The sequence below is a fragment of the Betta splendens genome, chromosome 15 (genome assembly GCF_900634795.4).
Source record: "Betta splendens chromosome 15, fBetSpl5.4, whole genome shotgun sequence".
NCBI classification, from domain to species: Eukaryota; Metazoa; Chordata; class Actinopteri; order Anabantiformes; family Osphronemidae; genus Betta; species Betta splendens.
Window position 1 is genome coordinate 9383254 of NC_040895.2, and position 27201 is coordinate 9410454.

At 44.0% G+C, this 27201-nt stretch overlaps 1 protein-coding gene across 31 annotated transcripts in view; it reads right to left on the bottom strand.

Moving 5' to 3' along the window:
* The window catches only part of LOC114870515 (neurexin-1a-like), a 180176-nt gene that overhangs the window by 63575 nt on the left and 89400 nt on the right, over positions 1-27201 (bottom strand). For 27 of the 31 annotated variants that reach the window (XM_029175267.3, XM_029175255.3, XM_055502309.1 and 24 more), the window contains one exon: positions 436-617. In XM_029175267.3, the coding sequence (XP_029031100.1) occupies positions 436-617 (182 nt within the window). Of the gene's footprint in view, positions 1-435; positions 618-15296; positions 16371-27201 lie in introns of those variants that run through there. The other 4 variants (XM_029175275.3, XM_029175274.3, XM_029175272.3 and 1 more) reach the window with 2 other exon arrangements.

The following is a 27201-nucleotide window of genomic DNA, read 5'->3' on the forward strand; positions in this document are numbered from 1 at the left end:
TGTGTGTGTGTGTGTGTAATGTGCCTGTATGCTGCTGGCCAGCATCAGTGTTCTCAGTAGGCGAGGGGAAGGTCATGTGCTAGCCAGGAGAATTATGTCCAGGTCAGAGATGCACTGTATGGAACCAACCTTTATTACCGCACCATTTCCCTCACTTCCTGCTACACACACAGCGGCTGTAGCGCACAGACAGAGGAGCCGGGCGACATGGGCTTCTTCTTCCCACACACCTCATTAACATGGACATGGCAATAAAATAAACCAAACCATGACGCCGTCCTTCTCTGACAGAAAGTAATCATACAAATATAAATGGGACCAATAGAATATAAATTTCCCTCACTTACATCACATCAGTAAGAAGCAAATGTTTTAGCCCTGAACATGCAGGCTGTCGACTGCAGTTGAAAGTAAAGAGAAAATCAGGTGACTTACGATGTGGAGCTTCAAGAAGTCTCCAAGACCAATGGTGCTGTCCACCCTCACCAAGACAGCATCCTTTAGGTGTGTGCTGAAGCCGATGGCCAGCCGGTCCGCCCGCGTGCTTGGACGGTCGTTGGGCGGCCACGTGTATGTGATCAGTCCACCGTCGCGCCCAAATATGTACGTAGTTCCCGCTAGAGAGAAATAAAGCGGAGAGAAGAACAAACGGTCGATGTTAACAGCGCCTTGCCCCTCAAGGCCATGTATCAGGTGCGAACTGCTGACTGTCAACACAAACGTTATTAACACAGCAAAGCCAGCTGATGTCATTTGTGCGGAGAGCACTCTCAGGCTGGAGTGTTTTATTGTGCTGAGTAACGCCTTTGAGGAGCTCCGAGCAACATATCACTCTCGAGCAGTTCTCAGCCCCAGTTAAGGGTTTAAACGCAATCGTGTCAAGTGAGTAGAGAAAAATTTAGCGGAGGACGAGGGAGGCAGGTACCAGCGCCGCTGTCCTCATCATGGCCCACAGTCACTCAGCTTTACTGCTGCTGCCTACTTCACCTCCAGAGGCAAGCGATGCAACTAAACACTAGGAAGAATGTGTCCATGCCCCTGGTGTCCAGGTAACCAGCAGGGCTTACGGCTACCTCCCCAACTCTCTCTGGCTTCATTAGCAGCCTCAAAGGCAGCCATACAGTAACTACGAGTCTTATTGACTGACTGGTCCAATTATGCCCTTCCTCTGACCTCCAAACCAGCTATTTACTGTCTACTACATTAACACGTTGCCTTTAGCAGCTGTATGAAAGGTTTGGACGTGACCTGGTGGATGGAAGATTGGGTCTAATTACCTAGCTATTCAGTGAGAATGAACTACGCAGCGCTGGGTCAGTGACCCACTCAAGCTGACGGCTGCATATAAGTCCTACTCGGCTAATGAAGCCTCTTGGCAGGTGAAGTATGTTTATTTGTGAAGCCTCAGGTTTTGACGCTCGTCAACTCTGCAGCCCTCCGCTTTGTCAGAGCTGCCAGACTTGTCTCAGTCAAACAAGTGCCTATTTCTTACCAATTAGAAACCTTAATTAAGGTAGTGTTTCAATTCATTTTTGGTTCAAGACAGAAACGTGTGATTGCAAAAGAAAGTGTGTCCGTGTGTGTGTGTGTTTGTGTGTGTGTGCGTGTGTGTGTGTGTGTGTGTGTGTGTGTGTGTGTGTGTGTGTGTGTGCGTGCGCACATGTATGTGTAATTGTGATTGGATAAGTATGTGATTGGGAAATAAATGCCAGTGAGGAAGCTCGGAAATGAATGCAGCTGTCAGATTAGCATAAAAACAGCTATCTTCGTGAAAAATTAGACAAGAAGCTGCGCTGGTGTGTTATGGATTTACATGGTTGTGTGTGCGAGTGAGAGAGGGAAATGGAGCGTGTGCAGAGGACAGAAAGAAAGACAGAGTATTAATATGCATGCGGGCAGGGAATTGCAGCCTCCGTCTGAACAATAGATTATAAATCATTTTGACTGTAATTTCAATATTTTCTTGTAAACCAGTTCACGAGGATACAAAACTATCGATAAAATGTACGGTTGTTTATACATTTCTGGCTTCTTCTCTCTGGCTTTTTCCTTCTCGATGCAGTGATTAAAGTGCATCATTCAACTCTCAAGTTCCTTTTTCCAATTTCACTCCCTCATTTGAGTCAATACGCAGCGTCACCCATTAGCTGAAAAGAATTGCTTCATTAATTAACAATAATGTGATTAACAAATGGTGTCACGGCATACAGATCAATGGGATTTATTGTTTTCATAAAGCATAACTTGCATTTGTAAAACATAATGAAATAACACTGTAAGCCTTCTAGTTCTCCTAATGGATAAAGCCTTATGAAGCTTGATGGCTTCTACAAAGGAAAAGACATTACGCGTAATATTTTGGCGGGGCAGGCATCATTTCTTTTTCATGAGGTCTGCCGGCTACTGCTGAAAACCAGTCTTGTTCCCCTAATGCATATCTGATGTTCGCCCCTGCACAGAGCGATCTCCAATTCATGCTGCTCGCTCTGGACTGTTGTCACTGTCTCAGAGTTTCGCCTCAAGCCACCAAACACTTGCTCCATGCTCCGGCTTATTATAATTAAGCCCTTTTAAACCATGTCAGCGTTGGAACTCGCTGGGCCCCTGAGCGTCCATTTCCCCCCCTTTCTGTCTATTCATATGATTTGAAACCTACTTTATCCTGATGACAGCTTATTTACTGTTGGTGACCTTCAGGAAAAAAAGATCTGTCTGGTGACACCCTTGAACTAAATGGATGAAAAAAGCAAGACTATCATGTCAAGGCATCAAAGGTCACTACTACTGTATGTGAAATGCAAAACAAATACATATTCCAATACAGATTCAGAGAGTGTAAAGAAAGTACTGTAAGTTTGTCCTTGTGTGCGCCGTTTGTTTGAAATGTACTGGAAGTGGAAGGAAGTCCTTGAGGGACCGTTGAGGATTAAGATGCATTGAGGAACATGGCTAATGCACACCTACACAGTTGTGCAGTGGCATGAAATCAGCGCACACGTGCCTGTGTAACTCCAGTGGTGGGAGTAATTAAGTGCTGGCTCCATATTTGTTATCTGTGCGCTCTCCTGGGACACTGGGCCCTGATATGGATCTGTTGTAGTCATTAGATACAGTAGTGTCCTGGAAATACTTGGCTGTTTGTTGTCTCTTTAATTTGACAAGAGTTTCAGTTTATTCCCCGTTCACCCAGTGTCTAATAAAAACCATACGAAGGGACAAGATCTACAGCAGGTACGAGGACGGGAGTGTGGGATACGAGGTGTTTTACATATGTAGCACTACACGAGACAACCCCGAGAACACATGCAAATCAGACTCTCTTGCATTTTGATCTGCTACTGTACATTTACTGTGAGAGGTCAAACCAAAAAGCCAACAAGTTTAGCGTAGGGTTTTTACATGTCCCACCTCATCAGACCCACCGCATGAACTTCCCAACCACGAGCTGCCCCTGTTAAGGAATGATAAATGAATCTGTACTCGTGTTGGACTACACCGAGAGCTGGCCGCTTTCGGCTGTGTCAGTTAACATCAAAGAAGATAAACATAGGCAGATCAAACAGTCTGCTTTCATTAAAATTGTAGCGCCAGGAGTTTGCCTGCATTTGGCCAAAGAGGTGTGTGGGATAGGAGACAGTGGGATAGCAACCGTATCCCGCGCGCGAGAGGCAGCTCAGCGCCGACTTCCTAATGTCGCCGTCCGATTGTGTTGTGTTGAGTGCATTGGCGTGTATGTTAATAGACTGTACAGGGTCACATCAACAGGCGAGGGACAATGTATTGGCTTTTTGTGATTGTGAGGTCATTAAAATTTCCAAGCAGGCACTATGTTTGACTATGCTGCTCGGCTAAGGTCAGGCCCCCAGACTGTCTTTCCTCTGACCTCCAACACGGCCATCATTACGAGCCTCATATTACCACCTCTGCCGAGAAACTGGGGAGGAATCCAATCATAATTACATAGTTGTGATGGAAATATGAAAAGGAGAGATGACATTATGGATCTGATTTCTGTCAGCAGCAGCACTTGCGTTTTTTTTCCTTCTCTATTTGCTGCCAAGGATTCCTGTAAAGACTCGTGTGCAAAAATAGACAATAGCTTGGTTTAGAATTTGGATCATTTCCATTAAACACTTGAGTGGAAAGTCAATGAAAGAAAATGTTTCTCTAATCTATGTTTATATACTGTATATATATACACTGTGACAACAGTTAACAACTTTATGCCATTTTAATAAAATGCTACTTTTCCAAATATTTCAAAAAGACTAAAACTATATTTCTGTTTACGCCATGTGGGTTCATCTTTGATCTGTGGATAGGGGAGCATTTAAAAGCTGCTTAATGATGTCTATTGGATTAGCGTTGCAGTTTCCAGAGAAATCACTACCACAATTTATGTGGACACCACTATACAAGCAAACACTATCGGTATCTGGTGAAGGAGCTATCTCCCCGATCAATGCTCCTGAAGATTTTGTGCCATGAGGGAAAATTGAGTGTTGTGATCAATTCTCTCTTCCACCTGGACCTACGTTTCCTCCTGCTATATTTTACGTTTTGGGACAATTAAATGGTCTAGTAGTGGAGGAGATGAGGTGGTAAATAAAATGTGAGGTTATGAGCAAACGGCTCAAACTCCGAGCTAATTAAATGCCTTTGCAGCTGCATGTTTGAACTTGGCACCGATTACAAAGCTGTGAATTGCAGCGAAGGTTGAGAAGGGGGAACAGTTCACGGAACCACTGAATAATTAAATGGTACATCACACTCTTTAATTCAAAATAAGAAACAAGAATTGAAGGAGAACACATACAGTAGATGTCCAGTTCCTCCCACATTGATGTTTGTTTCTCATAGCGGTATCTATTTCTTGTCTAACCCTAAAGCCATAGGTTCATTCCTACTATTATTCTTATGTGGATGTGTGAATGTGTTGGCAGAGCTGCTGTTCCTGTCAGGGATTTACCTGTCTGTGCACGTTTGGCCTTTTAGTGGCATGCTGTGAACTTCAGTAGTGGAGGAGATATGGTAAAAGCATCACTAGATTCTTACGTGTCACGTCCACCTTGTAAGTACATGTCAAGGGTGGTGAAGCGCCTCCTGTGTGCATGTATGCGCCCTGCTTATTAACTCACTTAAGGTCTATTGAGGATATATGGGCCAATTAGACTTGATGCAATTTCCTGAGGAAGAAAAAAGGCTTATTTTTTACTCTAGTACTGCACATCCACATGTGGCAGCACAATAATTGAGACGCAGGCCGGTAAAAGTACCTTTCCCACCGCAGCTTTTATTTGGCTGCTTGTTCTGTACGACTCTTCACATAATGTCACTGAACTGTTCTTTAATTTGGCAATGAAGCCAGCGGCATTAGGGCTGCACAGTAGCCTAATATGTTATCTACGGCGAGCTAATTAAATTTAAAGTGCTATATACTTCCTTGTGGCAATTCTGCACCTTTTGCACAAGGGCGATTTGCTCTGGGGTGCTGTGCTGCCTTTCCACTGTATATTGGAGCTGTCACGTTGCACAGCTTCGACTGGGGATAAAAAACACATATACTGAGGATGTGTCCGTCCTTATTGCCGGCGGTGAACACACCTTGTGCCGTGGGTTTTTGTGCTGGGTCCACTCGTTTGCAAAAATAGAGCTCAGCGTTTAGAAAAGCAAGTAAAAGACTTCTAGATTCAGCAGAAGTCAACTGAAGATGGAAATTATGTAAATTATTTAAATAGAAATGTCACAGATTGTTATTTCTAAGTGAGTTAATCACGGTGCTTTTGCCCAAAGGCAGAAATGCTAGATGTAACTTGTGCTTAATTCCAGTCATGACGGAGTACTATAGCATTTGTTTAACCTTTGTGTGCAACAATAAAATACACTTTTAGCATAAATCTGTGTCAAGTTGCCATTTTCATTTTTATGGTGGGTCTTTTAATGTTTTAGAGGGCTTCACATTGTGAAAATATTCTACAAATATCAGGTTATGTAGCATCTAAAACACTGGTATGAATAAGCATAATGCTGGAATTAACTGCAAATTTTCTGACATTAAAAATGAACCATGGCAATTTTAATGCTAAAATCCAAGGACTCCTGCCGGGTGTCATTTTTGAAGGTGACATGATGATAATTTCCTTTTTCCTTTGCTTGACGGTTGCTGTATACTACAATAATTAAGTACAGCGCACAACAGCTGCTCTAAAGAAATTAGTTGACTGCAGTTGTTCCTCCAGTTGTTTGGAGTCTGCAAATCTAAGCACCGCCTCCGGTCGCCTGTCCCGTGGGTACAGATGAAGAAAATCAGCCGGACAACAAAGGCTGGAAAGCGAGGTATAGTGGATGTAGCCAGATCCCTGTGGCCACTGCTCGCTCCCATCCAATCTCTGTTTCTATATCTGTCCATTGTTCCATTGCGGTATAGTAAGGTCCTTTCAACAATTTAAACCTCACTCTCAAGCTTTGCTCCTGGAAAAAGCCATTCTCCAGCTTCAGTGGTGTGTGAGCAGCCCTTTGAGAGACTGAAAAAGACTATGGATTGTTGACTTGTCTTAATCCTCTCTCAGCAACAACTGCCTCCCTTATAATGGGACAGACAGTTCAAATAGGACCTGCAGGCACCAGAAAGAATCCACGCGAAGAAAAGCTGGAACAATCCTGATAAACACACAACTGAAACGGCAACAAATCAAACTTTTATTGCAACTATTCAGAAAGAATTCCCTCAAAAGGATAAACATATAGAATTGCTGTGTGAGCGTCTTATCCATTTTACACATAATTTCGATATTGCTACAGCGTGAACCCGCGGCGTTTATTGTATAAGTCTGGAGGGGAAACAGAGCTGCTTCACCAGCCAGCATCGAACTGCTGCATGGAAGCAGCTCCCAGCATAAAATACTGTATAGTGCACACTCTGCCACATTCTGCTTTGCTTTCTTCCACAGTCCTCTCCTTTTTAAGTGATAAATCCCCCCTTCAGTCTTTATCAGTGGACTGAAGCTGAGCTATTCTCCTCGCAGTCAGCAGAAAGCAGAGTGGACAGAGGTGCTACATCAACGCAGACTACCTGCTAACTTTGTGTTGGCTTAATAAGTCTGGGAATATTGGCATATATATAGCACAGTCAATATAAACTTTTACAGTTCATTGCCCGGAAACTTAATCTTCACCAGCTGCCAGATAGAGTATTCACTTCTATCTGCAGTTCAGGGTTGCAATATACTGTAATGTGCAGTTATACAGCAAGCGCTTCTTTAATTCTCTAAGTTTCAAATGATACAGTAAAGTAGTATTTTGTATTTATTATACTGAATTTAATAAAATATATATTTTTTAGAAATTAGAATTTTTATTACAACAAACGTAAATTGCAAAACAAAGTTACTAGAAAAATGCCTGACTGTTGAAGTTCTTTACCATCACTCTTAGTCTTTAAGCTAGACTAAGCAAAAATTCTAATTAGCCCATTTCCACAGGATTGTTTTAACAATATCCAGTGACCTATGAGCCCTAAGCTCCTTCTAATGAAGACAATCCCAAAGCAGCGTTTCTGCATAGTGCAGCTAACAGTGTCCAACCTGCCTTCGTAAGCTGCAGAGGATTAATCCTCTCCCACTTCCCCTCTCTTCCTGCTTTGCTAATTTGATGTAATTAAATTAAGTGGAGACTAAAAGTGGGGCATTGCTGCTTGCCCCCATGATTGGTCATCCTTTTTTAGAGGGTATTGGATGCCAGCTCCAAATCATAGAAGCAACAAAACCTAATAAACTCAGGGAGAGGGAGAAAAACACTGAGCACTTAAGTCAGACCTCAAGGCAAAGTACAAAATGTACAAAATGACCACATCAAAGAGGAAAAAGGGTGGAGGAGAGAAACAGATAAAGATTTGCAATAGAAAAAGATCTGATTAGAGAAGGCTTTCATTTAGATAAGACAGAGACCAGACCGCGGCAAAATGCATCAAAGTTTATATTTAAAAGATGTTTTCTTTCATATAAAACCCAAATGTCGTACTGTACAGTGGAGTATGTGGCCAATGCCAACGCTAAAAATAAAGCAGCGTGAATTAAACTGAGGTCTTAAATCCTCAACAAACAATATCCTGTCAAAACAATTAGCTCCTTTTGTTAATAAACTGCTGTCAAAGAATTGAATTGGTTGCAGACTGGTGTCATATTCCGTGACTCCAACATCATACAGATTTAGCCACCAATCCAACTACAGTTCGTCATAATTTATGACGCAGAGGCCTCAAGGAACCGTTGGATCAGATTCCACTTCCTCTAAGCGTTCAGCGAGGATGAAAGCCTTCAAGGCAGTTTAGTGATGAACTGCCTACATCATATTGTTACTGTACTTAGAAGCTTTGAGTTCAGCCAAATCTGTAAATAGACACGTCTAATTCTGCACCGTTCTGTTGACGTGCCCCATATTTTATCGACACACAAAGCTTCAGCGTCATCACGATGGGGACTCCGGTGCAGCCATATCAACCATCCCTACTCCTCACAGCAGGGGGCCATCAATTCATGGCCGAAGTAAAGTCCCCTGGGCTGGTAACATTATACCATGAAAGCTCAGTGGACCAGTGTCACTCAGAGCTTTCTGCCCCCCTCCCATTCGATGCTCACTTCCCCTAAGCCCTAAGTGATACATGAGCCCCTGTCTTGTGGAGCAGAATGGCCCATCTAGGCAGAGCTGACAAGACCCAGTGTCTTGATGGCGCAATACACCAAACGGGCCCTTTGTTACCCCGACCAGCTGCATATCTGCCTCCCCAGCCAACAGCCTTGGCTCTGATAGAGGTGTCTCACAGTATTGACAGCTTCTAATTCACTCTCTCATCATCACTTGCCTCATTTGCTCCTGAGACACAATGCTCGCTTTCTCTTAGCTCAGGTCAGCCATTTTGTTGGCCGGCAATTTGTTGATTAGATTTTTCTGCATCCAGTGTTTAATTTCTGTGCCAGGAAACACACAAATCCAAGTTAGACTTAAAGAAAATCAAGCATCAGTCAATTCTGGGCTTTTTTATTCCCAGTTAAAAGCTTGTTTGACTGATTATGCGCCATCAGACATTAGTTCATTATTTAGTTTCAGTGTGTTTGTGTGGTAGCATGTACCGAACAGACTCCAAATGGTCTCTAGAAGCGGCTGTCTTCTCTATTAGGGAGCCAACAGATGTGGAGTATGACTGCAGTTCTAATTACTGAAAAAGACAAGTGTGGGGGATAATTACACAGTGGAAGTGAGGCAAAAAACAGACCAGAGCCAAAGCTCTGATCTAAAACCAGAGACAACTCTGCCCGTCTGCCCGTCACCAGTCCAACCGCCATCACCACAAATGCAGCTTTCGCAAAGAAGTGGCTTTGGGGTCGGAAAGGGGAGCATTATCCATATTCATAAAAGCAAGTAGTATAGAAGTCTGTGCTACTTTGACATAGTTGCACTGGGCTTGTGGGAGGAGGCCTCTCACTGAACTGTATAATGAATTCACGTCTTCATACTGAGAGTATGAGGAAATATCATGTTAAACCATCTCTGTACTGTCCCTCTGTTTAGCTCAAGTCAACACGTTTCTGTAGCAGGCAGTTCTGAAAGTGGAGCATCAACAACACTCCAAAATCTCAAAATCTGGTACTATATATGCATACGGTACATATATGTACACACACACAGACACACACACGCACACACAGTGTTCATGTTAGATGATTTCCCTTCATGACACTGTTTAGTTGTCACTGTTTATAAGCTGTAACCAGTGGAAGACGAGCGCGCCTGTGCTTTAATAGCAGGATTAAACATCTGCTCTGCCTAATGCCGAGTAGCCTCACTTTGTAAGTAAGCCTCTGCTAAGTGGTGAGATATTATTTAATTAGCTGCATATCTTATGGAAGTGATACAATATCGAGAGAAAAATAGCATCGCCAGAAATAAACTCTGCATGTGATAAGCTGCAGGGATTGGGTTTTTCTGTCGTGGAGCAGAACCGCAGCCTTTGTGATTTATATACGGCTCTGCCTCCCCCTTATCAACGGGCTATGTAGGAGCACCAGAGGAGAGCAATGCCGTCCTCTATCGCATCCCGATGCCACGAATCTACCAACAAAATAAATATATAACGGGGGGGGGGGGGGGGGGGGGGGGGGGGGGGGGGGGGGGGGGGGGGGGGGGGGGGGGGGGGGTGGGGGTGGGGGGGGGGTTTTTTTTTTTTTTTTTTTTTTTTGTGTTTTTTTTTTTTTTTGTTTTTTTTTTTTTTATTTTTTTTTTCTTTTTTTTTTTGTGGTTTTGTTTTTTTTTTTTCCGTTGTAATTTCTACTCTATGTTGCAAAATATATGCTAATATTAGCTTGCACTTAGGTGTTAGGCGGGCGTGTTTTTATCAGCCCTTGCCAGCAGGCATGGAAGGAGCAATGAGGAAGGTGAAATCCCACACAATCCTATTACAGTGGATTAGGGGGCAGCTTTCTTTCTGTTGCCACTCTGCTGCAGGTGAACAATTGTAAATTGCGCAAAAAGAATAGTTATGACATGGTCGGTTCTTATTGAGGCTGTCTATTGTAACACAGGGTGCCTTTTCATTTTTTAAACATTCGATTATTTATTTGAGGCTATCACCAAGTCAACATACATGATATTAAGGTAGCGAGGTAACGATTTGGGCCCAGAACAATTATGCTGCTGTCAGTCAAACCGCCCACATACAGTACAATACTTGGAGAACGGAGCACTTTTTTTTATCTCCCAAAACAACTGTGTGAAATTTAAGCAGAGACTCATAATCGATTGGATGATCAATGGCAATCATACATTTTCATCTTGTGCAAGTGAACTGCCACAGAAACCCATTCTGCCTGGCCTCCCCTGTGGTCGGGGTTATCTGACTGCAAAGGCCCAAAGATTTCACCGTCTCCGTCTTCTATTTTTTCTCCTTTGACCTTTCCTAGAACCAATTAGTGCCTCACTAGGGGACATGCTACTGTTCTGGTGAAACTACTACAGATCTGAAGTGTAGATTACATGTTTGTGTCTTAAAAGCAGATATTTTAAATGATAGCCAACACTATACTCCACTGTGCAGTCTTCCCCATATGTCAGCTGCATGTCAGCTACCTACAGTATATTCACACTCCTAAGGTGTATTTGTGGCTTAAAGTGATCAAAGAGATGAAGGATGATTTCGGAGTGTGTTGTTCATTGTGTGTGCGTGTGTGTGTGTGTGTGCGTGTGTGTACAGGCTTGGCTGGCTCACAGATAGCTGCTGCTGCCTCATTATGATGACAGAGAATGAGGCTTCTCCAGGGTGACTGAACTCAATTCAGATTAGATAAAATGTGGGCTTTTGCATTTTTGATCTTCACTTTATTTATATGAATTTATTTATTTATTTCCCTTTTTCGGTGCCGCTCCTATGAGAAATGGAGAGACGTTTATAGAGTCAATGAGAATGGACTGCAGAGAACTATCAAGCTCTTTCATTAATACAGTATCTGTAACGACTCCACCTGCAGTCTGCGCTGCATTACTTCGTGTTCCCTGCCTTCTGTGTAGCCACTTCTGTCATGTAAAAACTTTGCAGTGGCTCAAACACCGTAACAATGACTATAACTCTATGTGTATTTTCAATTTAGTGAATAAATGTTTTTGAAGCATATGCATTAAATACCTTTATAAAAGAAAGACAGACATGTTTGTACACAGACAGGTTGAAAAATATAGTTAGACATGGGAGGAAAGACAATGTTGTTGATGATGATTCACTGAATGCCTTATGGGTAAAGAGCTCCCTGACTCAAACTCATCCAGGACCTATGCATGTGAGGGCCACAGAAATCCCCTAGAGTCAAAGGAGGGGGTTCTTTTTCTTTCTCTCCCTCTCTGTCTTCCAAGTCTCTAATCCGAAACCGGACACATTACTCAGCTGACCTCTTACTGCCCACCGCACGCACAGTCAGGTCTCATTTCCCTTCATGTCAACCATTGCCTGGTCACCACCGTAACCACACAGACCACTGCCGGCGCAAAAAGGCTGCCCACTCTGTCTGCTTGGATGGGCTCAGTAGAAAAACATGAAAGCGGGGTGGGGGGTGGATGGTGGGGCTATAGGACGAGTGGCTTGGAAGAAATGCAGCACCCGCACAGGCGTGGAGGGACGACGAGGGGAGAGTAAGCATGAGATGCAAGAAGGTTAAGGACACACAAAAAGAGGGCGCTTATGTTCTCACACGTCCAATAGAGGAGAGAATGAAACGACCGCAGTCTTCACTCTCTCATCCGTGGGTCAATAACTGCCTGTGCTCCCTCTAGAGCAGAGGAACATGTACTCAGATGCTTATCGGGCCAGCTATCATCTCCGCTGCCTCACGGAGGCAGCGATACTGTCACCCTCACACTATCGCAGAATGACATCAGCTCAGAAACATGGGAGTAATTATATTATACAAGCCCACAACACACTGGCAGCAAGGGAACATCACAGCTCATCCGCTTTCGCTCTCTCTCTCTCTGTCATTTGCTTTTTTTTCCTGAGCTTTCTCCGTCTCCACTGCTTTTTCATTCCGTTTCTATCTTTTGATTTCATCCCTGTCTTTTCACCCCTCGCGTTCCTCTGCCCACTGCACCGGTGCCAGCACAGGCGAGCGCTGCCTGTAATTCATTCAACCATTAGTTTTGAAGGTGGAGAGCCTTAAAATTGATTATAATCACTTAAATTGCTCCACTGACTTTGATCAAAGCGCAGAGCTTTGAAATCCAAAAGCCGTTTGACTGTGCGGTTGATGGAGCAGGTGTTGGGGGACGTCTTCCCTCAGACGTGTTAAGTATATCATCACCGTGGATCTGTAGGTTGCCGTCCCCTCCGCTGAACATATGTGCCATGATATTAAGAGGGTAGCACACCACACACATAGCACTGTAGATGAGAGCAAGTGAGAACGTGGAAGGTAGGGAACATTTGGCTCGAATCATTATACATCACAATTTCCTGCCAGTAGAATGTAGAAGATGATCTGCAGAGAATCCACTTAGCCATGAATAACTGAAGGTAATAATCATTGAAAGCAGCGTCACTACTGCTTAGATCTTGTCATCATAAACAGGAACAGCAGGTAGAGAAGGAAACATGATAACCTTGTTACCTAGCATACACTATTGAGCATTGTATCCATCTCAAGGAATAGGAATCACCTCTGGGAGTGTGTTCATGATGAATGGTATGTCTGCAAGTCAGAGTTGATACTGTCTGAACCTCATTACTGCTAGCCCTAAACAAACAATGCATCACACTCCAACTCAATTTCATACATCTTGACCATGGTAATTTTCTTCTTCTTTCCACATAAATCAATGACATCTACAAGTTCACCACAGGATGTTCTCCCTTACAGTATGCAGATATACTGTATGTACATATATAGACACACACACACACACACACACACACACATATATATATATATATATATATATATATATATATATATATACATACACACAGTATATATACTGTATATATACTGTGTGTAAGAGAATAAGGCATTTTCCTGTGAAACGACCTACATGAATTTTGAATATCTGAACATTTGATAACAGGGCAGAGCAGCCAGAGTGACTTTATTGAGCTACATTCTAAATGAATGAGTGCATGAAACTGAAGTGAAGACAATTCACACACAGGAATAACTGTCAACTACTGTATGTATTATTTGTGTTTGCTTTAATGACTTGGGACAATGTTAAATGCACTGTGGCAGCGGTAGTAAAAAGTAGGCACAGTTACGTAAGTATGGCCAATATGATTGTACAAGTAATAGTAGAATTTTAAAAAATACTTAGTTAAGCCTGCAGTATTTTGGCACATGCATTCAAAAATAGGGCCAAAGAATTAAGCTGTTCACGTTTAATTGCTGCTGTGAACAGATGCCCAATGTAAGGAACAAGTCCCGTGAAAATTAAACCGATCGCTGTACAGCTAAGACAACGGCAGTGGGGCTTTACCACAGCAGTCTTTGTCCCGGAGCCAGGTACCATGTTGAACAGCATGTCTCCCATTTTGCATTTATGCACCCTCAGTGTGCTGATCAACCAAAAATTTAATCACGTTACTGAGACAGCTTTTTCTCCCGGCTCTCGCTCTCTTTCTTCCGTCTTCCTCATAATACGAGCACGGAGCAGCTGTTATAATAACCGTGTGATATAAAGTCATGGAATGCGCCTGAAAGCATCACATGCCCTCTGGGTCCTCGGGGAGAGCAGGAGGCAGCTGAGTGTTGCCCACTCCAGACAGGTCGCAGCAGAGTGGCCTAATTGCCTCTCTTGTTGTCTCGGTCGGCTGCCGGACCTCCCATCTTCCTCATCATCACCGAGGAGCTGAGGAATCTATGTTTGCGCAGCTCTAACTCATGCTCAGTGATCCATGTTCCAGCCATGTTTGTGCTGCTTCTGTGTCCAGCTCTGTGTTAAGGCCCAGCCCTGGTTTCATCACAGCTTCATATAATTATTAATCAGCATATCCGTATTAAGCATCCACGAATATTTCTCCATACAGTGGTGGGTTTGTTTCTCGTAATCTCTACTGTTTCACCAGTAGAGATTACGTCACTCCAAAAAGGCTGGGCAATGGGACGACTAGTAAGAAAATCTATACTTTTGGTCCAATGAAGCATCAAACGGACTCATAAGCATCAACATAATTCAAAACTTCAGGTAAAATCCCCCCCCATTAAACAATTAAAAGCTAGATAAGTGATCCTTTTTTGAGGTTTTCCCTCCTTTCTCTTCTTCCCTTGCTCCTAATGCCTGTGTCATGAACCTCCTTGCTACACGGGATAAAAAGGCCTCCTCTACCCTCCATGCTGGGCAGGGGCCAGGAGCAGCTCGACGCCCTGCGGAGCTGGAGGCAACACATCTTTGTCTCCTCCAAACACCCAGGAGCAACACGGAGCGTCACGCCGTTCTAATCCTGTCTAATCTGGACACAGTGGAACATCTGCAGATATGGGATATGACTAATCTCAGACATGGAGACAGAGGGCACTTTGCTGAGGCTGAAAAAAAGGGGATGAAGCTAAGCTACACTTGCTGAGTTTAACCGTGTGTCCTGGGAAGCAGATTTTTATTACAATGGGAACATTATCATGAACTATTTTCAATGTGGAATCTGCAGAAAACAAACCAATTTAAGAACGGAGAAAACAAAAGTTCGCACCTATGACGTAATCTAAAACCAACCGCTCCAAAAACCAGTGGACGCACACAATCTACCTCTGGGGCGATAAGAAAATACTTACTGTGCCCTGCTCTTAGGGATGCGGGTGATCTGTGGATAGCAATAGGCACAATATGGTGACGCTTGTTTCCGTGGGAGAGGTGAATGTGGTGGAGACCCTCCACAGCACCTGGTTCTGACCCTGCCACAAAGCCCAGGGCCAGGGCAGTGATCCACAAGGCCAGGTGGGTGAGTGAAGCTGGATTCTGGTTTAAGGGCTCCACCACAGGCCGCAGGGGAGCAAACCGTGTCCTCCAGCCTCCAAACATTTTCCCTGAGTGGCCAGATGAGGCTTCAGATCAAGGCGTAACTTCAGTGAGCTCTACAGCCCCATGCTTTTCACCTTGACAGACCGCTCTATACCCAGGAATAGAGGAAGAGATCCACAGAGGCAGGAAAGAAAAAAAAATCAAGAGGGACACCACACAAAATGTCGTTGGGAAGAAGAAAAAAAAACTCTGCTGTTCTTCACTGAGTTAGGAAATCCGTAGCACCCAAGGAGGTAATGACGTATCATAAATCATCCTACAAAAACAATCAAACATTCACTCAGAACATTAGGGTGACCTCAGATGGCGATGAAGAATTCCCAGCTTGCTCCAGTTCCCCTTTTCTCTTTGTTCTTCTCTTAAGCCCTCACAAAATTAAAAGCATCTTCTCAACAGAGAATGTTAATATTCCAAATAACAAAGAAGAAAAAAAAATCAATTAATCGCCCGCAAACGCCAGCCAAGTTAGGAAGGAAGGTGAGAGCACTTATGCAAAGTGATTCTTTCAGAAAAGCGGCTCCGACGTTCGGACTTTCGCTCCTTTTGCTCCGCGAGTGGTCTCAGAGGACGTCCAGGGGAACGAGACCATAGTGAAATCCCCGTCTCTCGCGCGTCTGTCGGACGGCTGCGGCAGCGCGCGGGGGGCGGCGCGGGCGCACCTGCAAGTTGTGCCAAGTAGCGCGCCCCTTCCCCATCCAGAGATCGGCGCCCTCGGTGAGAGCGAGCAGCGGCGGCGGCGGCGGCGGCACCAGGGAGAGCAGCCCGTCGCGGGAACACACGCTCGCACACGAGCAGCGTCGGCAGCGCCGTTCCAGAAGATGTGCGCAAGAGGAAGAGGGGAGAGGAGGAGGAGAGGGAGGCGGAGGGAGGGAGGGAGGGGGGAGCCTCAGCAGCCAGCCAGGAAGCGGGAGGGAGAGTGGCTATGCAAATGGCCAGCATTCACAGAGCGAATCACTGGAGCCTGAGTGCAATGCAGAGGAAGAGCCTATTTAGGCAGAATAGCAGGAACTGAAGCTATGTCCCACAGCCGTTATTCATTTCACAATCCCCCTCTCACTCTCCCCGTTCAGCCCTTTTCTTCCCGCTCTCCTGTGTGATCATGAGCAAAAAAAAAAAGGAGGACAGGCTGGAGTCGCGTCTGTTTCTACTTTTATCACCTCATCTCCTCAGGTTCCTCGTATTTTTCTCTCTCTGTTAAATGAGCGGCGCTCCACCCCGGTCCGAGCCTCCCCGTCCCCCCAGGGAAACCATTCTATAGGATCCCAACCTTCTGGACTCAGTCTGTGGCTAGAACGATTTCAGAAGACTGATGCTGCAGTTCACATACTCCGGGGCAACTCTTTCCCTCCCTCGCCTGCGCGTACGAACGCACACACATCACTGCGCCCTCGCGCGCGTAAACAGAGCCAGCGCGGTGCCGGCGCCGACAGTGGAGCGCTGTCCGCGGAGAGAGGGTGCGGGATGCGGGCAAGTCCGCCTCGCCTGCCAATAAAAGACCGTTTCTCACAGGGGCGGGAGCGCCGATGGCAGACGCGGTGTGCAGCCGGGGTTAGGGGAATGCGGGGGACATGTGGACATGAAAGCCCTGCTGATAAACACAGTCCAGTGCAGCTGGGAAGTGTGCTCGGTGCTGAGAGTTCAGGGCTGCAGAGCGCGGGGCTCAGCTGCAGCGCGCCCGTTTCTGTTTGCACACTGGCCGCTCACCATCCTCCCCTCCCGAACGCGGCGTTCTAAGCCGGAGGAGGAAAAAAAAAAACCCTCTAAGCGCCGCTGAGCTGATCTTTACGGTTTACAGGGAATACACAGGCATTTCATGGTCAAAGAAAGCCAACTTAGCCGGCGTGACACAGAAGATAATGCATCCTCCTCCATTTTCTGTTTCACTTGAGTTTTCACATAAATACTGTGAGGAGCCTTGAGGAAAGCAAGAACCAATTATGCAAACATTAATGATGGACATTTCACCAAATCCCCCGACCAAGGACAAACTCATTAAAGCACATTTTACTGTTAATGTGAATATAAATGTGGGTAAAACAAACAGCAAAGCCATCTACTGTCTGAAGTGCGGCAGATACTGTACTGCACGTGGCATCCAACCCTCTGTGGTAGTAAAACGTGACTGACACATACAAACAGATGTTGCGCAGGTATAGTAACTGTACCGTTCCCTCCCTCTACAGCATAAGTCAGTGCAGCCACCTGGTGCTACGGAGTCAGCAGCACGAAACCACCTCTCCGTTCTCATTTGCAATGGTGAAAAGGAATGTTCCTGCTGAATGTGTTTACACTTTTATAATTATCAGCAGTGCAATCTGCATAATTACACCTAATAAGGCAATCTATCAGGGCTGTTAGCCAAGGACAACCTGACTTACTATGTCCTCAGCGGCAACATTTGCAAAGAAACAAAATGAGATCCTGGAAAAGTTTATTGGCGGGGTGAAGCAAGGTGCGACGTTTGTGCCGAGCGCGTGGAGGAAACGCCGTGTTGGTATGCAGCACCTGAACTTAATGACATCAGCAGTGAGGAGATACCTTTATCAGCCCTATCATTAGTTGCTTGTTCATTTGTGCCCCCAAGTGGCAGAACTGTGAAATGCACAGAAGATGTCGGACCTTCGAGGTCTCTAATATTTTCCTCAAAACACATAAACGTTAAACAACAGAATATTGTCAACATCTTATTGTTCTTATTGATGACGATGACCGTTTCCTTGTGTACCCACATTTTTCTTGGCTAAGTGATGTACAAGAGGGGGGCAGGCTGTAGGCAGAGCATCCACGACTGAATTCCTTCTACACAACACACCTGGGACCACAGCATAAACTCATTTGAGCTGTTACAGATCTCATTTCACTTTTATCAGATGATTGTAGCGCGTCGGCTACAAAATGAGAAAATCCTCTTCCACAGCTAAACTTATACCATTAAAGAGTTTTTTTTTCCTTCAATATTCTATTGTGCTCTGGATCTTTTCCCCGTTAGTGAGACGTCTCCTTGACAGAGAGCCAAAAACAGCTTGTCTTTGTTTCCATTTATAGCCCAAAGGACTGTGTCTCATTCTCTGATGCACGCAACGCTTTGAGCACATTTTCCCTTTTGGATCTACATTTCTCTGTGTTTCATTGTTTCCTTTTAAGGTAAATACCCACAAGGCACAACCACGGACCAAGAAGTGAAAAGCAAAAGGGAAAAAAGACAAGAACTCTGCTGGATAGTGGGGAACACTTTCCCTCCAAGTGATCAGCAACAGAAGGAGAAACTGGTCTTGGGTGTAATAGTCCCTTGGAGAGTGAGAGAGTAAAAAAGGACTCAAATAGTCTTGGTTACTCACTTAAGACCACAGTGCATTGAACTGATTAGATGATTTTTGGAGGACTGGAGGAAAAGTGATGGAGAGCAGCAGATGGGTGATCTAAGAGTACCTGACCCGACTGTAGTAATGCCTTCAAATCAGTTAAAGCACCATCAGGCAGCACTTCATCACACAGGGAGAGACCCTTGGAGAGGGGCAGGCACTTAAAATCAATTTGACAGCAATGTCTCTCCTCCTCAAAGGCCAGGATGGACTTTATTGCACTATAGCTGCTACAATGATGTGTTTATTTTACACAATCAGAAGCATCATGAAGGGTGCACAAATGGGCTCCTGCACATACATGTAGTCCTGTAAGCAGGTGTCATTTATGGTTTTAGATGAAGCTGTTGACTTGATCAATGGCAGACGCTTAGGTGTCACCTAATATTTAGGAAATAATTTAGGAAAATTGTTAAATATGTGAGGGACTAGACCTGTTGATCCCACGATGGAGAGATTCACTTGTTCGCATGAAACAATATTAGCTGCTAAACAAGAGAAAGTGTTTATCAAATATAATAGTGTACTTGCTTAGAGTCCCAGTCTGAAGCAGTCAAAGGAACAAGCAGTATCCGTCCCGTGTGCTCTAATGTTCACCCCACCCACTGACGTGAAGTATACAACCCGGGCGCTCCATGCAACTGAGAAAATACTGCGAATATCAAATCCGTTATTACTCACCCAAACATGCTTTGCAAACAATACAGCGTAAGATAGAGGAGCACAAAATGCACTGATGCTAATGTGTGCAAGTGTACAGAAATAGAAACGCAGCCCTGTCTTAGTCATCCGGAGCAATGACATGATAAGAACCGACAGATGCAGGGAGTTAACACTCAATACAAACACACAAGCAGTACAGTCTCTAAACGCAGGGGAGGCCAGAGAGTCGATACGTCTGACTGATTACTAAGTTAGGTCCGACCTCCACAGATCAAACAGCCTCTAAGTGCCTGTTTCTAATTCACCCCCACCTTAGTACTTCTGGCTGGTTCTCCAGCTGCAGAGCAATGTAGCTAAAACATTTAAATGGCCACCGCAGCAATGCTCATCATTAAATGATTAGCCTGTCGTTCATGACTACGCCGCTTCACACAGTCAACGATTATTACATGAAATAAATAGAGCATGCATGCATGTAAGCCCCACCAACATCAAATCATGGTTTCCATCAAACGCAGCCACCCTCACGCGCCGTATAGCGATCCGCTCTGCAGAGACTGTTCATTATGCAAGCTGTGAAAAGCACATAAATAACACCAGTGAAGCTGATAAAACAACCCACTAATAGGAAATAATGCACATTTAGTGTTGTAAAATCAAATCAGCAAATGGTGCTGCATGGTGCTGTAATGGAACAGCTTTTCACTTGGAGAAAAACAAAGAAACAAACCCTCCACATTAATTCTCATTCATCCTTACTCTAATTTTGTCTCAAATGACCTGGACATTATAATTAATTTAATGGAGCTGCTGAATGAAGTTTTAAAAAGAGCTCATTTAAAAACAGTCCTTTGATACCGCTAATCTCCAAAGTTGTTTGCTTAGGTTTTTTTCGTATTTACATATTGCAGCACTTTCCGTTCGCTACGCTGGTTTTGGGCAGAGGCACAATACGGCGCCGCACATAGGTGGATGTAAGATATTCATCATAATGCTGGAATTTCTCTGCATCACAATTTATCACAATAAAAGCCCGGTGACACAGCTACTGTATAGTCAAATAATGATACAGCTTGCTCTTCTTTAGCATAAACACATAGAGTATGAAGTATACCACCTATGCACAGAGCAGATACCACCTCGCACATAATCAGAGCTCTTAATTACATGCACTATATGGGAAATATGCAGCATGTTTTCCCATTACAGGCTGAGACGCTTGTATAGCCAACAGACAGCTTTCACTCCTTTCACTCACTGCATTCTGTTGGCAAGGGATGCCTTGCAATTTGGCTGATGTGATGAAGTGACATTTCTTTTTCCTCCTAATGCATAAATGATGCCACAAACGTGCTTTTCATTTCTATAAAACCGTTTAAAGGCATGCTACGATCAAAAGCACAAGTTCAGTAATACTGCGCCCAAAGAAAACCATTGTACGTACTGTAAGTGTAGATAAAGGGTGTGCGTGAGCATCCAGATTTACATGTGTATCAGTGGGTAAGTGTGTATATGTGTAAAGATGATGGGTCTGCAAATGCATAAACCAAATCCTAACTGTCAGTGAGAGAGATAGGGGTCACAGGTCGGCAGCTTTCCGGAGGCTTTCTCTCTATCTCCTCTGACAGTTCCCAAGATGCAGTGGGCCACCGGGGCACTGTGTCTGTCTGTCTGTCTCTCCTGAAATCCGTCCTGAGTAGATCAGTTCTCTTCTCTAAGCATGTCATCCTGAACTAGTCAAGGGCGGACAGTGTCTCACTTCCGCAAACTGGGACGACCAAAAAAAGTTGTTGTTTTTTTTTGTCTATATATGAAAGTATTCACAAGCCTTGTCCCTTATCTGAATGTTCATTCCTGTTGGAATATAGCTAGAAAACAAAGGAAGTGAAATTCTACTATCTTGGATCATTCAACCTGCAGCTACAATGTTATGAAACATTCCTTTCATATTAAAGGAGGCCACTCTGTGAATCTTAAACCCTGTTTAACTACAGTGAAGTTATATGTTATCTTTTCTCAACATCACTGCTTTTTATACGTAATACTTAAGAAATCATATGAATGAAATGCACCTTCATATCGAAATGGCACACAATGCATTAACTGTAGTAGTGTAATAGGCAGTTAAAGATGGGTGTCATTGGAGAGGGGGAACCACCCTTGCACCTAGGTTAAAACCCTTGTACTATCATGAAAGAATATAGCAGAGCAGGAGTAAGGTAAAGAGGTGAGGCTGCTCAGTACCGTAGCCAATAACCTGAGACATGCTTTCAATAGGACGGAACACACAGAAGTTTTTTTCAACTTGGGTTTTAAACAATACAGAGCATGTCTGACAGACATGGACAATCTGCTGCTAACACCTAATCTGAGTAGGGTCAGTCTCCTGCACTTCAGGGCTAGTTTTTTCATCAATTGAAGCTGCCTGGTTAAACCAAATAAAGGCACAATGAAAGCCCGCTTCAGCTGAGCTTAGGATTGTCTCTTTGAACACTAGTTCAAAAGGTCTCTCGAAGAAAACTGAAGAAAATCGGTTGCCACCAGCATCTAGGATATGGAGAGCACGGAACTAGTGTGACTGTTTCATTAAGTCACAGGGTGGAGAGCTCTGTGGGGAAAGCACAGGTACAGTAGCTACAGCACCAGGCAGATGTGTGGCATCTGGAGCCCACCACTGTAGCATGTGTGCTGCCAAATGGAACATCTGCAAAGAACAAACTAGTTCCTTGTCTCCTGATTTGGAATCAAGGTATAATGCAAATATTAAAATCATAATATTTTTGTACAATTATGAACTATATACTGCACAATAAGCCCATATTGTGTAACACTTTGCTAAGACATCTCTTGAATACAGTGAGTTAGCATTGAGTGATGTGGTTAGAAGTTGCCGGTATGGCGTCAAACGCCTCGTCTACAATGCCACACCTGCAGAGCAGCGTATGAATGGCTCAGTGGGGACAGCTCTGTTGCTGGGACTGACTTTGGCACAGGCAGTGAGTGATGTGCGTGTGCTCTCCACCCCGGCTGCCTGCAGATAAGAGAGGATTTAGGTAGTGCCACACATATAGGCAGTGTTTTGTGCATAACTACTTTAGAAGTTGGTTGAGTTCAAGGGCAATTCAGACAGATACTGTAAGCTTTGCTGACCTCCACACGATGGAGGAAGCGAGTGTTTGCATTGCTTAAACCCTCTGTGCGTGTTATTAATATTACTTGGAGCTGAGAGCTACACTCAGACATACTAAGCAGCTGTTTGTTTGCCATGGAGCCTGTCCTCTTGAAACAGAGGCTTGTGTATTTGCTTTGAGATGGCATTCTACTATGAGGTAGATGCTTGTGTGGCTGTAGAGCACACACACACAGCATACGCGTAAGAGCATATTGCCCATAGTTAATAGATGAAAACAGATGAAAAAACATTTAGCGACAGAAACGTTTAATTTTGAACTAAGAGGTTATTGGAGCCAGTGGTACAGCTACTGGAAACGCGCGACGGAAAATTGCTGTCTTGCTAAAGGCTGTAATTAAAGTAATGAGATACACACTAACATACCAAGTCCACATGCTGTAGAAGGCTTATCAAAGACCTAGACACCATGACATTGCTTGTGTCCTTAGGCTGCTTTGGGCCAAATTGTTTATATGTGAGGGCGTTTTTTTTCCAGTTTCTCTAGTGCTGGCGAGGTTTAAAACAAATTAGCACCATAGAGGCTGTCCTGCCAAAAAGATCAGCCTCAGGTGTTTAAGTACACCCAGACTGAAAGAATATATGCTTACATGGACAAACAGAGGCTTCCAGGAGCAGCATGTGGTAGGAGACCACTACAGTGTGCATTTCCTAGATTTTCCAAGTGTTTTTTATAGTATAATTGTAGTATATTTGTATGTGTACGTATAATTGTTTTATAGTCATTCCTGACACAGTGATGACAAAACCACAGGAATCATGGGAACACCTCACACCAGTAACACTGCCTTATTACTTACAGTAGCTTCATGGTGCACCCCCCCCCCCCCACCCCACAGAAGCTCACTCTACAGAATAATATAAAAACACTGTAGCACTTTTTATTTCTCTATACGTTATACATGTTATTTGGTTCTCAATTGTGAAACTGTACTCGTACTTAGTGTCTGTGTATCATAAGGTACAACTCTTTGCATTCGTAGTAATACATTTAAATTTGTTACAGTGCATTCCTGAACCAATCTGTGCTGAATCCTTGTGTCTGCATTTACATATGTTGGTATTTTGAAGGTATTAGAATTGGTCTTGGTGTCGGGTGCAAGCGCAGAACGGAAAATAATAAGTGCAAATTGCACCACCACAAAGCAATGCGACACCGGTGCCATCTTGAATCTTAGATTACTTCCATTAATGACTTCATTACTGTCATTCCTCCATAAAGGGGTCGCCACAAACAGCACATGCACAGTTGCGCTGAGTAAAGGGTATTTTCAATAACAACACAATAACCCATGATCACTGTGTTCCTGTCATTTGGAAATACCCTATCCTACTTTTTGATTACTGTTTCCAGCCGCAGTTTAATTTGAACATCAGTGAACTAATATTCTGTATTTCTGCAGAATCCTTCGCAATATGACAGCAAAAGAAATTAAAAGTTTGTAATAGTTATGTACAAGCTAACATCCCTGAAAAAAAAGTGTTTTATATTCTCGCCACACTTCTCCTGGGTGTCATGTTGAAAAGCCTAAGTTTATGAGAGAGGGGAATATTTACGGTGTCAGTGTATCGCCCAGCGGGGTAGTTGAACAGATACTCTGTCTTGGAGTCAACACTTTAATTAGTATCGTGTTGTGGAGAAACAACAGCTTCTTGTTTTCAGTCAACACGCCCCTCTGGGCTAACAATTAATAAAAAACACCTCAAAGATTAAGTCCTGCAATGCAACACAATGAGTTTTTGTGTGCAGAAATGACAGCGGGTACAGTGCTCACGCCACGCTCTGATCCGACTACACGGTGTTCAATGGCAAAAATATTGTTTAAAAAACACACACAATATATATAAAATTTACAATATTCATATACTATATGAGAACACACAAACTGGATGTGTGTTGCTGAGAATACACCAGATCCCTGGTGTCACAGCACATAACCTGCTACAGTATGATAAATGCCTTTTATGTGTGCATATGTCACATCCTTTGGGATTCAGTATGTTACAGCCCAGCTAATGAACGTTAGTAATGCTACACCACTTCCTCAGAGATCGCACTGCCTCAGTAAAGCTATACATGCTACAGCATCCATGGCAGAGAAAACCGGAGACCTGGTTTCCATGCCAACAGTCTTTATCCACATATGGCTACTTTATCCTGGCACAGAAACCCATTTAAAACTAGACACTCAATCACCACTGGATGAAACTATTGAAAATAATTAGGTCAGAGAGTAGCCAGTTATATTAAGATAAAGGGGAAGGTGAAGAAAAGATAAAGAATAAGAAACTAAAGTGGAGCAAAACGAGACTAAAGCAATGGAGCTCCCCTAAGTCGCTCTGTAGTGAAATCCTAAGAAACAGACTGAGCAAACTACAGAGTGAGGGGTCTGTGCAGAAATAAGGGCATATCCACATGGTCCTGTACAGCTTCAGGCACCGACAAATACCGAGAAGCGTGAAAGTGGATCTAGCCATAGCATAACTTCAAATAAATGGCTGTTTTCCAACGTTTCTTTTGCTTAGTGGTACAAGAGATTGTGATGCATATAGATGAAAACGGAGGCTGGTTGGGTTCTTCATATCAGGGTAAAACCCGGTAACATGACTGAAACCTCCTCTCAGTTCCTCCTGGTTTTCAGCTCCAAGCCCATGACTTGCCTCTGTGGATGTAATTATTTGAGTGCAGCCCACTAAAAATAAAGTGTGCAGCAGTTGGGGAATACTGTAGTGGTACCAGTATGGGACGCACTGGGAGGAAAACTGTCATGTTACTCCAGACAGATAAATTACACCTTACATTAAACGTGCTATAAATCCTGTAAGTATGTGTCCACATCCAGTGGAAAGGCTACTGAACTGAATACACAGCAGCACTTAAGACTGCTTCGCCCATATCTTGGGGCCCAATGGCTGTTCAAAGCTAGGCCAAGCGTTCAATACACACTGAAGCCCAAACATTTTCAGAGCCATGGATTTGTTTCGCTGAACTGCATTAAAGCAGGGCTACATCCAGAGCAAAGAGAACATTACTTCCATGTGACAGCAGGCTGTTTACTCCAGTGGTGCATATCCCCCTGACCTCACTACTGGACCGGGTGTCCTTTTGTATTGATCCAAACCAAACTAAGTGGGCTAACCCTTGCATGCCACAGCAGACGAATAGGACAAAATTGTCTGAGCTAATTCCTGCCGGCCTTTGTGTATGTGTGTGTGTGTGTGTGTGTGTGTGTGTGTGTGTGTGTGTGTGTGTGTGTGTGTGTGTGGGTGGGTTCAGTAGTAAATCTGAAGTCACTACCACATTAAAACACCGGTGCCCCATTTTTAAAGAAAGATTCCAGGAACATGCTAGAAGATTTACAACAACCTAAACTGGGGCAGGCACTGTTGGTATGAATGTGTGCTATTCTTGAGTAATTGGACTGCAAACATGTAGTTAAACTGGAGATAAAACATCACTACTTACAATACAGAACTTGTGAAATCCACCAGTCAGAGGACTGTGTGCTTTCATTTCATGAAATGTCTTACATTCTTACATTCTGAGCTTCTAGTCGCTTTTCAAATATTTATTTGGACTCTTACTTTTTGTGTGATGCAACAGAAGTCTGAGTATGAGGGTCCATCTATGTTATGCATCTGTCTATAGACATGAAGATGAGGTTTTCTGCGTGGAGGAGAAACCTGAGCCGCGTCTACTACAGATTACAGAGGTCGGGGCCTTTGGATGTCAAGGTGTAGGAGGACAAGGATGAGCACTGACTCAAACACATCAGCAATCAAGTGAGAGGGGCTTGTCTTTGCCCCTCTGGGCAGAGACAATAGAGCTCAGACGCATCCGCAGCCTCCACCGCTGGTACAATATTGACATGGCACTAATAGCTTTCGCTATAAGACTGGGTGAAGGAGCAACCAGGCGAGGCAGAGATTGCGTGAAGGCCATGCACACACCTCGCTGTGGCCACACAGCCCACTTTATCTCAACAGCAAACACTATTCTGGTTGTCTCTGTACATTACCCTCAGACTCTTGACCACTGCAGGGAAACTCCCCCAGGAGGTCAAGACTGGAGTTTAACCCACTCACACACACAAAGCCGGGGACTGAATGAAAGACACTAATGGAGAAGTGAAATGCATCGTATTCTAAGATGAAAGTGAAGTTCCCATCCTGGCCAACACAGCTTACACGTCTCCCTAATTACACTGACTGCAGGTGGCCAGTGAGGACAGTTGGTCTTGTAGATACAGCACAGCATCTAAAGATGAAGAGAAGATCTGAAGATTGGTTTTATATATATATGTGTCATCATCTTGCCAGGCTTTCTGAAGTGAAAGGTGCAGCGCTGTTCTGAAAAGTTGAAATACTTGTAGCATAGCACAGAGCCAAGGAATAACGGATTGATCTTGAAAAGAAAAGTCGGTGCACAGCAGATGTGGACAA